Source organism: Balaenoptera ricei, chromosome 17 (genome assembly GCF_028023285.1).
Source record: "Balaenoptera ricei isolate mBalRic1 chromosome 17, mBalRic1.hap2, whole genome shotgun sequence".
NCBI classification, from domain to species: Eukaryota; Metazoa; Chordata; class Mammalia; order Artiodactyla; family Balaenopteridae; genus Balaenoptera; species Balaenoptera ricei.
This window is the reverse complement of record NC_082655.1, coordinates 2465985-2477840: the sequence shown is the minus strand read 5'-3', so window position 1 is coordinate 2477840 and position 11856 is coordinate 2465985. Positions and strand designations below refer to the sequence as shown.

Below are 11856 nucleotides of genomic sequence, written 5' to 3'. Positions count from 1 at the left end.
GAGGGTTCAGGAGGGCGCCGGAGCACGGCGGGAGGAAGGCGGGGTGCGCGAACAGCGCCCCCGCCCTTGCGTTTCCCCTTCCTCCGCGGCGTTTCCTCTCCCGGCTCGGCCCTCCGCCGCCCCTTTGTTTGCCCCTGCGCGCGGGCCGGGTCGTGGTTATATTTAGGCGGCAGGTGTGGGAGCCACTACAAGCCGGGTCGCTCGCCGGTCACCGGCCACGCCGCCCACGTGATGCCCGGGCGCTATAAATAGCCCCCGGCAGCCTGGCCGCGGAGCATCCGTGGGGAGGCCGGCGCGCCCCGCGCACTGGGTCTCGGCCGCCGCGTCCCGGCCCTGCCCGGCCCCGCGCGAATGGAGGCGGTGGAGGCGGGACGCCTGCGCGCCGGTGAGCCGGACCGCGTGAGGGCGGGGGGCGTGCCGGGAGGACCCCAGCCCCGCCCCGGGGAGGGGGGCCGCATCCCTCGGAACCAGCGCCCCACGCCCGTTTCCCCCCACCCCACCCCCGCGCCCTGCTGCTCGAGCACCGCGGGACAGGATGCCCGCGCCCACTGGTCCCAGCCCCGCCCACGGTGCTCCCATGCCCGCCCTCCTTAGCTCTCCTGGGACCCCACTGAGCCGTGGTCCTCCAGCCTCCCCCCATATCATACAGGGTCCCGGGTGCAGAGAGGCTGGCGCTCTCCGAAGCCCTTTGCAAACTCCAGCTTCTCAACCAGCTGTGCCACCAGGAGTGAGCCTCCTGGACTTGAGATTGGAACGCCCGCGGGGAGCACTTCCCGGGGCCTGGCTCGGTCAGGGCCCAGAGAAGGCCCTCCAGCTCTCCCTGGCTGGTTTATTCATCGGCAGACAGGGGCCAGGATGGGGCCTCCCCTAACGGGTCTGGAAAGGAGGACTGTTCTGGACATAGAAGAGGGCTCAGAGCCGGCCTGGGTGGAGGCCGCTGGGGTCGCAGCCCAGCAGTGACGTGGGGCCGGTGGTAGGAAGGCCAGAGGGAGGGGCCTTGGGCTCCCAGAAGGGCTCCCGCATCATGGGGGGTGGCGGCCAGAAGCAGTGGCTGGTGGACTTGGGTCAGCCCTGCCTGGGGGCCTGCTCAGTGACCTCACTGAGGGGGTGTGGTTAGGAGGGAGGGCCCCTCCCTGGGCGGGAGGCCACAGGCCTGGTTGAGCCACAGGCCTGGCTGCCTGGGGCAGGAAAGGGGGCTTTCACTGCTTTGCTCTCACCTGGGGGTGTGGGCCCTAGACATCGAGGAGACAAGTGGGGTGTGTGGCTAGACCCCGACCCGGCCTGGGCAGTGATCTTGGTCCAACCTCGGCCCAGACCCTGACCCCATTCTATCTAGGGCCGGGCCCTCTGACCGCAGCCAGTCTGACCCCTGACCCCTGCCAACAGGTGACCCTTGAGGCTCACGTGGGCAGCAGTGTGGGGTGGCTCTGGGCCCTCAGCTCTGAGGGCCATCCAGGGACACTGGCAGAAGAGCCAGGCCATGTGCCCTTGCCCCTGGGGTCTCCCCAGGTGCCCAGCAGCTATGGGCGGTGAGGTGGCGGGTCAGGCCTTTGGAGAGGCCTGTAGTCCTGTGGCTTCCTTGGGCCTTTGCCCTCCTTTCCTTCTGGTAAACACACACGCACACAGGAACAGCCCGCAGCCCCAGGAGGGGCAGGTGTTTGTGTGCTGCTCAGGGCGCCCGCGGCTGGCTCTTTCCTTGCCTGCACTGGGAGCCGAAGCTCGCTCTGGGATGGTGCGGGATCCCTTCTCCCTGTCGTTTGCCCCCTCCCCGGGGACGCCCGCGTAACCCTCCTAGACAAGGCACGGAGCAGAGTGTGAGCCTGGGAGCAGCGCTGGAGGCCCTCCGCCGCGTCCGGGTCCCAGCTGCGGGCCCTGTCTGCACCCAGGTTGAGGCTCCAGGGGCCCAGCCGGCCTGGTGGGCAGCTGGGGAAGGGGGTGCTGGGCGGGGCAGAGGTAAGAGTTGTCTGCCGTGGGGGATGGAGGACCTGCCGGGTGAGCAGGTGGGATTGGGCCAAGCCCCGTGGCCAGGGGGGTCTGCTGACCACTGGGTTGTGCCGGAGGGACCTTGGCAGCATCTCGTTTGGCCCCTCACTGTACAGATGGGGAAACTGAGGCCGGTGACGTGCCCAAGTTCTCCCAGCCCGTCTGTGCGGGTGGGAGTGAGGCTGGCTGGGTGCTCCTGCTTGGGCCCCTGGCCCTGGCCCTTTGGGGCCTAGAGAGTGAGAGACAGGCATGAGGTGCTTGATGGCTGTCTCTGAGGCCCAGCAGCGTCCCTCCTTGAGGCCCTGTCACAGCGGGACCCCACTCCTGGCCACCTGCACTGTTACCATCTTGGCAAGCACCTGGTGGCCGGCCCTGGCCCTTTGGCCCGTGTGGTCTGTCCCTGCTTCTCCGAGCTACTGGAGGGCAGAGCTGCTTGTTTACCTCCGGTGCGTGGCCAGCCCTGTGGATGAGTGGTGGACGGTGGCCCAGGGCAGAGGCTGACCAGAGCCGGAGGTTTCCCCGGGGAGCCCTTGAGAGATGCGTAAGGTGGCGCATGGCTGTGAGTGAGGCTGCCACACCCTCACCCCGCTGTGCTCTGGCGCCTTGGCCTCCCCGCCTGAGCCCCTTTCCCGGAGGACCGGCTGGCCCAGAGCAGTGTGGGCTTGGAAATGCCACAGAGGCCGGTGTTCTGCAGAGGAGGGGGTGACTGTCCCGGGGCGGGGGTGGGCATCTTGGGGTGCCCGGGCTCAGGGGATGGGGGCTGGGCCTCTGTTACCACAGACTGCCCTGAAATCCGTGTGTCGGGGTTCAGCACGCTCCCGGGGGAGGGGTGTGTCCCTCCCTCCGTCCCTCTCTACCCTGTCCTGGTGGCTGTCCTGTCACCTCAGGGCTCTGGGTCAGCCCTGGCAGGAGCCGTCCTTCCTTGTGCTCCCAGATGGGGAAACCAAGGCCCAGGGAGGGTGGCTCGCTCAGCGTGGCCTTGCAGCAGGGCCCGGGAGAAGCACCGGCCGGGACCCCGGCTGGGACCCCTCCCGGGAGTTGGGGCGCCCAGGGACCCCTTTCCTTTTCATTTCTTGTTCTCCCCTCCTCCCCAGACGCTGCCTGCCGCTGACCAGCCCGGGATTTATGGAGAGGGCCGCAGAGGGCCGCCCTGAGTGCTGCCGCGGCCTGCATCGCCGCCGCGTCTGCTGCTGAGGCCCCGCGCCTCCGGCCCTCACCATTGCCCTCGCCCGCCCATGGCCCCCGCCGCCCGGCCCGGGGCCGGCTCTGCCGCCTGAGCCCCCTGCCCCCTTCCAGGACTCGCCGTACCCCGATGGGGTAACGTGACGGAGGCCCCGTGTCACAGCCGCCTGCACCCACCCCAAGGCCGCCCCGTTGGTTCAGTTCGAGTTCATTCTTCCTTTGGTCCTTGGGGGTTTGGGGCCTTTGAGTGAAGGCGGCCGTTGACCTGTCCACGGATGCAGACGGGGCGTCCCCAGCGACAGGACAGCGCTGGCCACGGCCACAGCGGCCGGACTCACTTTGGGCTTTTTCGAGTTTTCTTTGCTGACTGTTTTTGGTTGTCGTTATTTTTGCTTTTGCCCCCTTGTAATTATCCAGCTCCGAGAGGCAGGAGCTTGGGCTGGTCCATTTTACTTCCGGGGGGCTCTTTCGTTCCTTTCGTTTTTTAAAGAGTTGGGTTTTCTTTTTTAATTATCCACCCGTTAACCCGGGCAGCATCCTCCCCCCTCCCAAGTATTTGCACAATATTTGTGCGCGGCGTGGGGGGCAGGTTTTTAAAGAAGCGCTTTCTCTCTGTTGGACGAGCGCAGGGATCTCGTTCTCCTTGGGTTCTGGGGCGCTGCCGGGGCCGTCTCCCGCCCGCGTCCCCGGCGCCGCCCCGCCTTTGGGGCGCAGCCATGGCGCGGATGAACCGGCCGGCCCCCGTGGAGGTCAGCTACAAGAACATGCGCTTCCTCATCACGCACAACCCCACCAACGCCACCCTCAGCAGCTTCATCGCGGTGAGTGTCCAGCACATTCGGCCGCGCGGCCGGGGGCCTCCCGAGGGCCGCAGGGTGAGCCCCAAAGCTGTCGGCCCAAGGACCGCGCTTGGGAGCGGAGCTGCCAGCCTGGGCACAGGGTCCCCGGGGGGCACCCGAGGGTGTCCTTCCTGCAGAGCTGGTGTGAGGACTGCGGGGGGATCAGCTGGGCCCGCTGGGGCCTGCAGGGTGGGCAGCGGGAGTCCACGCTGCACGAACAGAGGCAGGTTCAGAGGCAGGAGGAGAAACGGGCCTCGCCTCCTCAGGACATCACCTGTGGCCGGGGCAGTCCCGAGCCCTTTGCTGGCCGTTCGGCCTCTGTGCAGAGGCTGAGCGAAGGAGGAGGGAGGGTCCCCCAGGTGAGGAGTGGCTGCTTAAACAGCCTGGACACAGGCGGTTGCAGGGGGCTGGGGCACGAAGGCCAGCTCCATGGCCAGCCCAGGCCGCAGGAAGCCCACCGGCGGTGGGGGAATCCTTGGGTTGGAACAGGCCGGCTGGGGGCTTCAGGCCACAGATATCTGCGTGAGGAGGGGCTGGGCGGGAGTCCGAGGCGGCCACGGGAGAGAGTGACCACTGTACCCTGAGAGCCAGCAGGTTGAGGTGTGTGCTGCTCATGGCCCCAGCAGATGGGGCCAGATGTGTCTGCGGAGCCTGCGGTTCTCCACATGGCCCCTGCGGGAGACTGGCCTCTGTAGTGCTCCTTGCTGTTTGCAGAGCCTGTGGCTGTGTGCAGGGCCATTTGTGGCCTCAGACCTCCAGCCATTCCCTCTGCAACATGAGAAAAGCTCCCTTGAGCGCTTGTCATGGTTGAACAGGGACCTGGGCACGAGAGGACTTCAGCAACTCCATAGAGAGAGGCAGTGGGCGCCCTGCCATTGGGGGACTTGGACCCTGGACATTGAGCTGGGACCCTGTAGGGGAGGGCTGTCCCCCTGTATAGCCTGTGATTAGGGTCAGGGCTGAGTGTGCCCAGGATTAGGGCTCAGTGTGTGACCAGGATCAGTGCTCAGTGTGTGATGAGGGTCAGGACTCAGTGTGGGACCAGGGTCAGAGCTCAGTCTGTCACTAGGGGCAGGGCTCAGTGTGTGACCAGGGTCAAGGCTTAGAGTGTGACCAGGGTCAGGGCTCAGTGTGTGACCGGGGGCAGCGCTCAGTCTGTGATGAGGGTCAGGGCCCAGCCCTGGGCTGGGTGGAAGCACCCTCGGCTTCAGGCACAGAGGGATCTGAGGTACCCCTTCGGCCTCAGAGCCCTGCACCACCGCCCCCTGCTCCCCGCATTCTCAGAATAGCTCTGTGCTGTCCTCACTGTGTCCAGTGTCCCCGTCACATGATGAGCAAGGTCCAGCAGCTGATTCCTCACTGCTCCTAAAATAGCTGCTGGGAGCAGGTCGGGGTGGGTGCAGCCCCGGCACGTGGACCCCATGGAGTGGAGCCCTCCACCCCAGCGTATAAATATCCCTACGCCTGGCTGTGAACTGCCTTGACCTTCTCCCTGGTAGCCCGGGGCTTCCCCGCTGGTGTGCAGGGCCTGGCTCCCTCCTGGGTGCCATCTGGGCAGGTGCCTGCCCTCCCCGCCCCGAGGCCTGCCCCGCCGAGACTCTGAAGGCCCCTGATTGGGGTCTGGCTATGCCCCTTGACTGGACTTGTCCCTGCAACCCTGGCTGGGAGGGCTGCCCAGAGCCGGGACCATGCAGGGGCTCACGTGTGGGCTGGTGGTGTCCGACCCCTGCCTGGGGAGCCAGGATCTTTGCCTGGAAATTGCTGATGTGATCTGGGGTCCTGAGCACCCGAGAGGAGGGAGGTAGTGCTAGGAAGCTGGCTCCCGGCTGAGTAGCCACGATGGCCAGGAGGGTCGGTGGGGACACCCTCCCTGCTGCTGGGTGGGCCCAGGGACAGTTGCCCCAGGAGCATCAGGAAAGACTGTCCCACCCTCGGCAAGTCACTGAGCCTGAAAGTCAGTGGGCCACTGGGGATTCACGCTGGGCATCAGCCTTTCTGTCTGGTCAAGGGGGGCATGGCCTGGTCAGGGGGTCCGCAGCCCTGAGCCCCACAGCCCCGGCTCAGCCCTGCCTTCCTCCCCCTGCCAGGACCTGAAGAAGTACGGGGCCACCACCGTGGTGCGTGTGTGCGAAGTGACCTATGACAAGGCCCCGCTGGAGAAGGATGGCATCACCGTCGTGGTGAGGGCTGCGTGCTGCTGCGCGGGGTCGGGGGGGTGGAGGTGGCTGGGGCCCCTCACTGGGAAGCAGGCACGCGTGGCCTCTCTGCGTGCCCCCTGCCGCGCCCACCTCGCCGTGTTCGTGCCCAGGCCTCATCTCTAAGGGTCTGGGCTGCCTCAGGGGCGCATCTCTGTCTCCCTGCCTGGCGTTCGGGGCCCTGTCGCTGGGCAGCGGGTGCCTCCGGGAGGGGGGGCTGGGGGCACCTGGCGGGCCCCTGGGGAGGCTCTACCGAGGCCGTGGGGAGGGACCCTGGGGGCTGTTTCCTTGGTCCCCGGTGCTGGGGACCGACGTCTAGGCGGCAGGCCCTGTGGGATGGGCCACGGGTTTCCCGGTGCCTCGACCAGAGCCCTGGGGCCAGCCCTCTGGGGAGGACGCCGAGCCAGGCGACTGTGGTGAGAGTGGTGGAAGGGTCGGAGCCTCGGGGTCAGACGGGCCTGCCTGAGTCCCGCCTCTGCCCCTTCCCCGCTGAGTGACCCCAGTTTCCTCACCTGTAGAGCGTGGGTGCTTGAAAGGCACCAGGTGAACGCTGTAAAGCGGCCCGTAGCACAGGGAGTCCGCAGCCTTTCCCACTCCTCCCACTGCAGCAGGAAGGATTTGGGTTAGACTTACAGCAGCCAGGCAGACCGGTTTCCTCCAGGGGTTGCTGAATCCGGAGTCCGGCAGCAGGATTAGATGACCCGGGGGCCTAGCCTTGGTGGGCGCATGTGGATGCACTAAACGGCACTGAGTCTGCTCCACTGGGACTTCAGTGTCTCCATCCTCACTGGGCCCGGCCTGCTCTGTGCAGCTGTGCTGGGGGCTGGGGACACAGACAGGCACATGTCAGCCACGTGTGTGGGCCAGACCCCTTGGGCCTCCTGACCCAGAACCTCTCAGGCTTGGGTGAGGGTCAGGCTTTGACCCCAGAATCGCAGTGTGGGCTCATGGGGAGGGGAGTAGGGCTCCCGGGGCTCCTCAAGGAAAAGAGCAGGGTGTTCCGGGGAGGCTTCCTGGAGGAGAGGACGGCCGAGGGAGCGGAGAGGATGAGGAGGAGCCTTGCAGCGGGGAGCTCCCTGGCCCTGTGCCCTGACCCTCACCCTCGTGGGCTCCCGACATCCTCTGCGCTTCTCAGGGTGCCCGTGGGCAGGCCGGCCTGCGCCCCTCGCCCCACCGTCCGGTGTGGAGGGCCCTCACGGGCTGCTTCCTTCTGCAGGACTGGCCGTTTGACGACGGGGCGCCTCCACCCGGCAGGGTGGTGGAGGACTGGCTGAGCCTGCTGAAGACCAAGTTCTGTGACGACCCCGGCAGCTGTGTGGCCGTGCACTGTGTGGCCGGCCTGGGACGGTGAGCTGGCCGGCGGGGCAGCTGGCTCGAGCCTGGGGACCCTGTGGCCTGGCTCACTCTCGGATGTGGGCGCCGAACCCACATCACACGTGACCTCCTTCCTTGGAAGTTCCCAGACCTGGGCGGGGAGGAAGTCCTTCCCACAGTCTGACCCTGCTCCCTCCTGCTGTGGTTGGGACTGTGCACTTGAGCAGGAAGGAACTGCCAGCTCCGCCCCTCTGCAGGCACAAAGGCCCTGCCCCCAGCTAATAGCCTGGGTTTCACTGAAGGACCCAGGCGGTGGAATCCCCGTTTGTAGAGGGACTGGCTGAGGGGGGTTGATAGCCAAGAGGCAATCTCTTATCCACAACCAGACCTAAGCCCAGCGCTTCGCTCTCCCTCCTTCAACCCTCTCACCAACATATTTACACACAAGGAGCCTGAGGCACAGAGAGGTTGCCTGGCTCACCTGAGGTCACACAGCAGGGTCGGGAGGAGCAGGGCACTGGGGGAGTCTGGGCAGCCCTCAGGCCCCAAGGGGGAAGGCATTGCTCTGTGTCTTAAGTAGGCGGCCTGTCAGGGGACGGGTTGGGAGCAGAGGCTCGGCTGATCTGGTTCTGCCGTCCGCTCTAGGGCTCCGGTCCTCGTGGCTCTGGCCCTCATCGAGAGCGGGATGAAGTACGAGGACGCCATCCAGTTCATCCGACAGTGAGTGGCCCGTGGGGGAGGGCGGTGGTGAGTGCTCAGGGGTCCGGGTTGAGGGGGCCCGTATCCTGTGCTCCCCGCCCCGCAGGGGCCCAGTGCCCTGCCAGTGGGCACTCCTGCCCCCTGGCCCCGGGCTGTCCTCTGAGGCATCCCCCAGTCCAGTGCAGCCTCGCATTGTGGTACCGACGCACCGCTCAGGCCGCCTGGCCCTCACTGAGGACTGGTCCCTGAGTGCGGCCTTCTCCCCTGGCTGGGAGGTATGAGTGAGGAGAGGCTACAGCGAGGGCCTGGCTGGTCCCATCTCCGCGGCCCGCGGCTCCCTCGGCCTGGGGCGCGGCAGTCAAGGCAGGCTGGGCTGCGTTCAGTAACGAGCAGGTCCACGTAGGGAGTTGGGGCAAACAACTCTTTAAGCCTCCGGCACTCCTGATGTGGGGTGTCATTCTCCTTACCTGGGAGAGGAAGGACCCCCAGAAGCCATCCAGCCCAGCCCCTCTGTGAAAGGAGCCTCCTGTGGCACCCTGCCCACCTTCCCTAACACCCCAGGGACGACTGACACATGGGGGTCTTTCGGAGCCGCCCTTCCGAAGCCCTGGCCCCTGGGCCCTCTGCCCCAGCTTCTCAGCCCCCACGGGGGTCTCCCCCCTCCCCCTCCTCGGGTGGGGGGCTCCTGTCTCCCCCACTGCTCCTGGGAACAGAGCCCGGGTGGTGCAGGGTCCTGGGGTGTCAGCAGGGACAGTGGGGCAGATGGCAGAGAACCTGGGCCTGCGCTGGGCCCGAGCCCGCCCCCAGCCCAGCCGCCGTGTGCGTGCATGCGTGCGTGTGTGTACGTGTGTGTGTGTGTGTGTGAGAGAGAGAGACACGCACGCGCTCTGTGCCTGGGTGTGTTCTTGTGCTGCCTCCCCAGTGGCGGCTCCCAGGGCACAGCCGCCTCTTTCTCCCAGAGGCGGGCTTGTTTACCAGCCAGCCCGCCAGCCCTGCGTGCACCCGTGGGAGCTCAGGCCTCCTCGGGAGCCCGGCACTCCTTCATACACGCGCACACACTCGCGCACACGGGCACACGCTGTTTCTCTCCGTGAGCCTGTGTGCAGCTCTGCGCCTTGGCGCAGATGCAAGGGGCACCAGGGGGAGGGCCGGGCCTTCACCAGAGCCCTTCCCGCACCCACCGCGGTGGCGGTTCCCCAGCTTGAGGCGCGAGGCCCGTGATGGGGGGCTGGGCCCAACCCGGCGACTCAGAGAAGCACAGGCTTGCTCCTCCCCTGCCCACGTTTCCTTGGCCAGAGCAAGTCTGTGGCCACGTCTGAGGTCACGGGCGGGTGGGGACACATGACCTCCCGAAGCGCCCGGTGGGCAGCCCTAGGTGCCCTCACACCTGGGCAACGGAGGTCCACCTACCCCCTCCTCTACTCCCCCTCCCAGCCAGCCGGGATGCCCAGGCTCCAGCCCTGCGGCCTCTGGGGTGCCAGGGCCTGGGCGTGAGGTGGTACCCAGGTAGACATGGGGGCCTTGGGGGGGGGGGTCAGGGAGCCAGCCTGGAGGAGGTGATAGCCAGGTGAGTCGAAGGCCAGCTGCGGTGACTGCAGGTGAGGAGGGAAGGGTGATCCTGGCAGCAGGAGCAGCCCGGGCAAAGGCCTAGAGGTGGGACGGGCTCTGCTGGCCACGAGGACCCGCTCTAGCCCCACTGGACTCTGGTGCCTCGAGGCCCTGGGGCAGGGCAGGCGGCCGAGCCGGGTCCCGCCTGATCCCCACCCCTGTTCCGTCTGCCCAGGAAGCGGCGTGGAGCCATCAACAGCAAACAGCTTACCTACCTGGAAAAATACCGGCCTAAGCAGAGACTGCGGTTCAAGGACCCACATGCGCACAAGACCAAGTGCTGTGTCATGTAGCTCAGGACCTTGGCGCCCTGGCCTCGGGCTCAGCGGGGCTCCATCTCCCTCCTCTCCAGACGCCTCGGCACACCCGCCACCAACGATCCGGCCCGCCCCACGCGCCCTTTGCTGTCTCCTGTCACCGTCCCCCTGCGTCTCTGTCCACACGCACGTGCAAGTGTGTGTGTGTGTCTGCTTGCACCACTGTCTGGTCCATCCTTCCTTTTGTCTACATGCCCCGCGTCTCTGTCTCTTCCTCGGTGTCCTATGTGTCTCTGTCTGCGCCCTCGGCTCCTTCTGTCCCTCTGAGGCTTAATTCCCCCCTAATCTCCCCCTCACCCCGCGCCCCTGGCTCTCCTGCCAGTGCCCTGCCCCTGGGCAGCTCTCCTCTTTGGCCCGTTTGTTTGGGGGCTGGTGTATTTTTTAACCACTGGGCCCGGCCCCTCCTCGGCAGCCCCTCACCCTGACCTGTTCTTGGCACCTTAAATTATTTGGTCTGGGGCGGTCAGATGTTCTGGACACTCGAAGGCAATAAAACCGGACCCTGTGGCTGTGTGTGCTTGGAGAGTGGGGTCGGGGGCCAGGCGGCCTCGAGGGAGCAGGCGGGGCCCCGGGAGGCCCCTGAGCAGGACGGGCCGGCAGCCCCTCCGGCCGGCTGTGCTGGGGCGCCCCCTGGCGTCCACACCGGGTCCCTGCGCTCCCTGGCTTAGGGGCAGGAACCATCCCAGATAGAACAAGGGCTGTGGCCTGAGCGGGCTCCGCCCGGTTGCCATGGTGCTGTTTCAGGGCCGGGTCACCAGCGTTGCACCTGTGCAGCACAGGGTGGGTCCCTTGGTAATTCCGTGGGGCTTGTGTCCAGTGGGGTGGCTGCCCTGCCCCCACCAGGTGCCCTTAGAGGCCCGGAGCAGGGAGCTGGTGATGGTGGCCGACCGCGTCTGCCGTGATAGGTCAGAGTGTGTGTGGGCGGGGCAGGGTCTGCCTGGGGGCATGGGTTGCCCTGCTCCCAGCCTCCCCGTGTGCAGCTCTCAGCTCTGCGCCTTCCCCAGGTGGGATGGTGGCCCACCCACCAGCTCACAGGCCCTGTCTCCCTGCCCCTGGTCTGCTGTGGCCGGCCTGGCAGTGAACTGTTGCCGCTGGTACGGTTCATGGGGCACCTCCCGTGAGCCCGGGTCTAGAGCCCCCCGCCCTGCTGGCAAGGACCGGGCTCTCTCCACTCGAGACTTCTCCTGTCTCGGTTCCCCTGGGGGCTTGCCCAGTCACCGTCGGCTCCAGGAACCTGTTGGGGCCAGGCCAACCCAGCTCTAAGCTTTTACTAAACCAGACTTCCCAGAGGGAGGGTGAACTGGGGCCGGGTGGAGGGATGTGCAGGAGGCCTGCCTGCCCACTGCCCGGAGGTGGCCAGGGGGCAAGTGCTGGGTGAAACCAGGAAGACCCCCCCCCCCCGCCCCCGTTTCAGGAGAGATGGCACTCCCACCCACCAGCTGGGCTGAGGGGATCCTCCCCCTCAGGCCTCTTGGTCCTGAAGGAGTGCACCCCTCCCCCTCAGGCAGGGGGTTGCAGCGGAGGAGAGATGAGGGGGTACCCACGGAGGTCCATGGACAAGATGGAGAGTCGTGAAAAGGCAAACCCACCCAGAGCTCCTCCTCAGGTGCCCTGTTCAGAGATGCACAGACGGGGAGACGGGGCTCCCGGGTGGAGGGGGGCCGCCAGCCCTACCGAGAGTTATTTCCTCCTTTCCCCAAACACACCCAAGAACACAAG

General features: G+C 66.8%; 1 protein-coding gene across 1 annotated transcript; it reads left to right on the top strand.

Moving 5' to 3' along the window:
* The first annotated feature begins 259 nt into the window (after positions 1–259).
* On the top strand, positions 260–10206 carry PTP4A3 (protein tyrosine phosphatase 4A3). Its single transcript, XM_059901494.1, has 6 exons — positions 260–385; positions 3078–3986; positions 6092–6184; positions 7416–7546; positions 8159–8233; positions 9996–10206. The coding sequence occupies exons 2-6, from the start codon at positions 3882–3884 to the stop codon at positions 10111–10113; spliced, it is 522 nt and encodes a 173-aa protein (XP_059757477.1). The 5' UTR covers positions 260–385; positions 3078–3881; the 3' UTR covers positions 10114–10206.
* The last annotated feature ends 1650 nt before the right edge of the window (positions 10207–11856 follow it).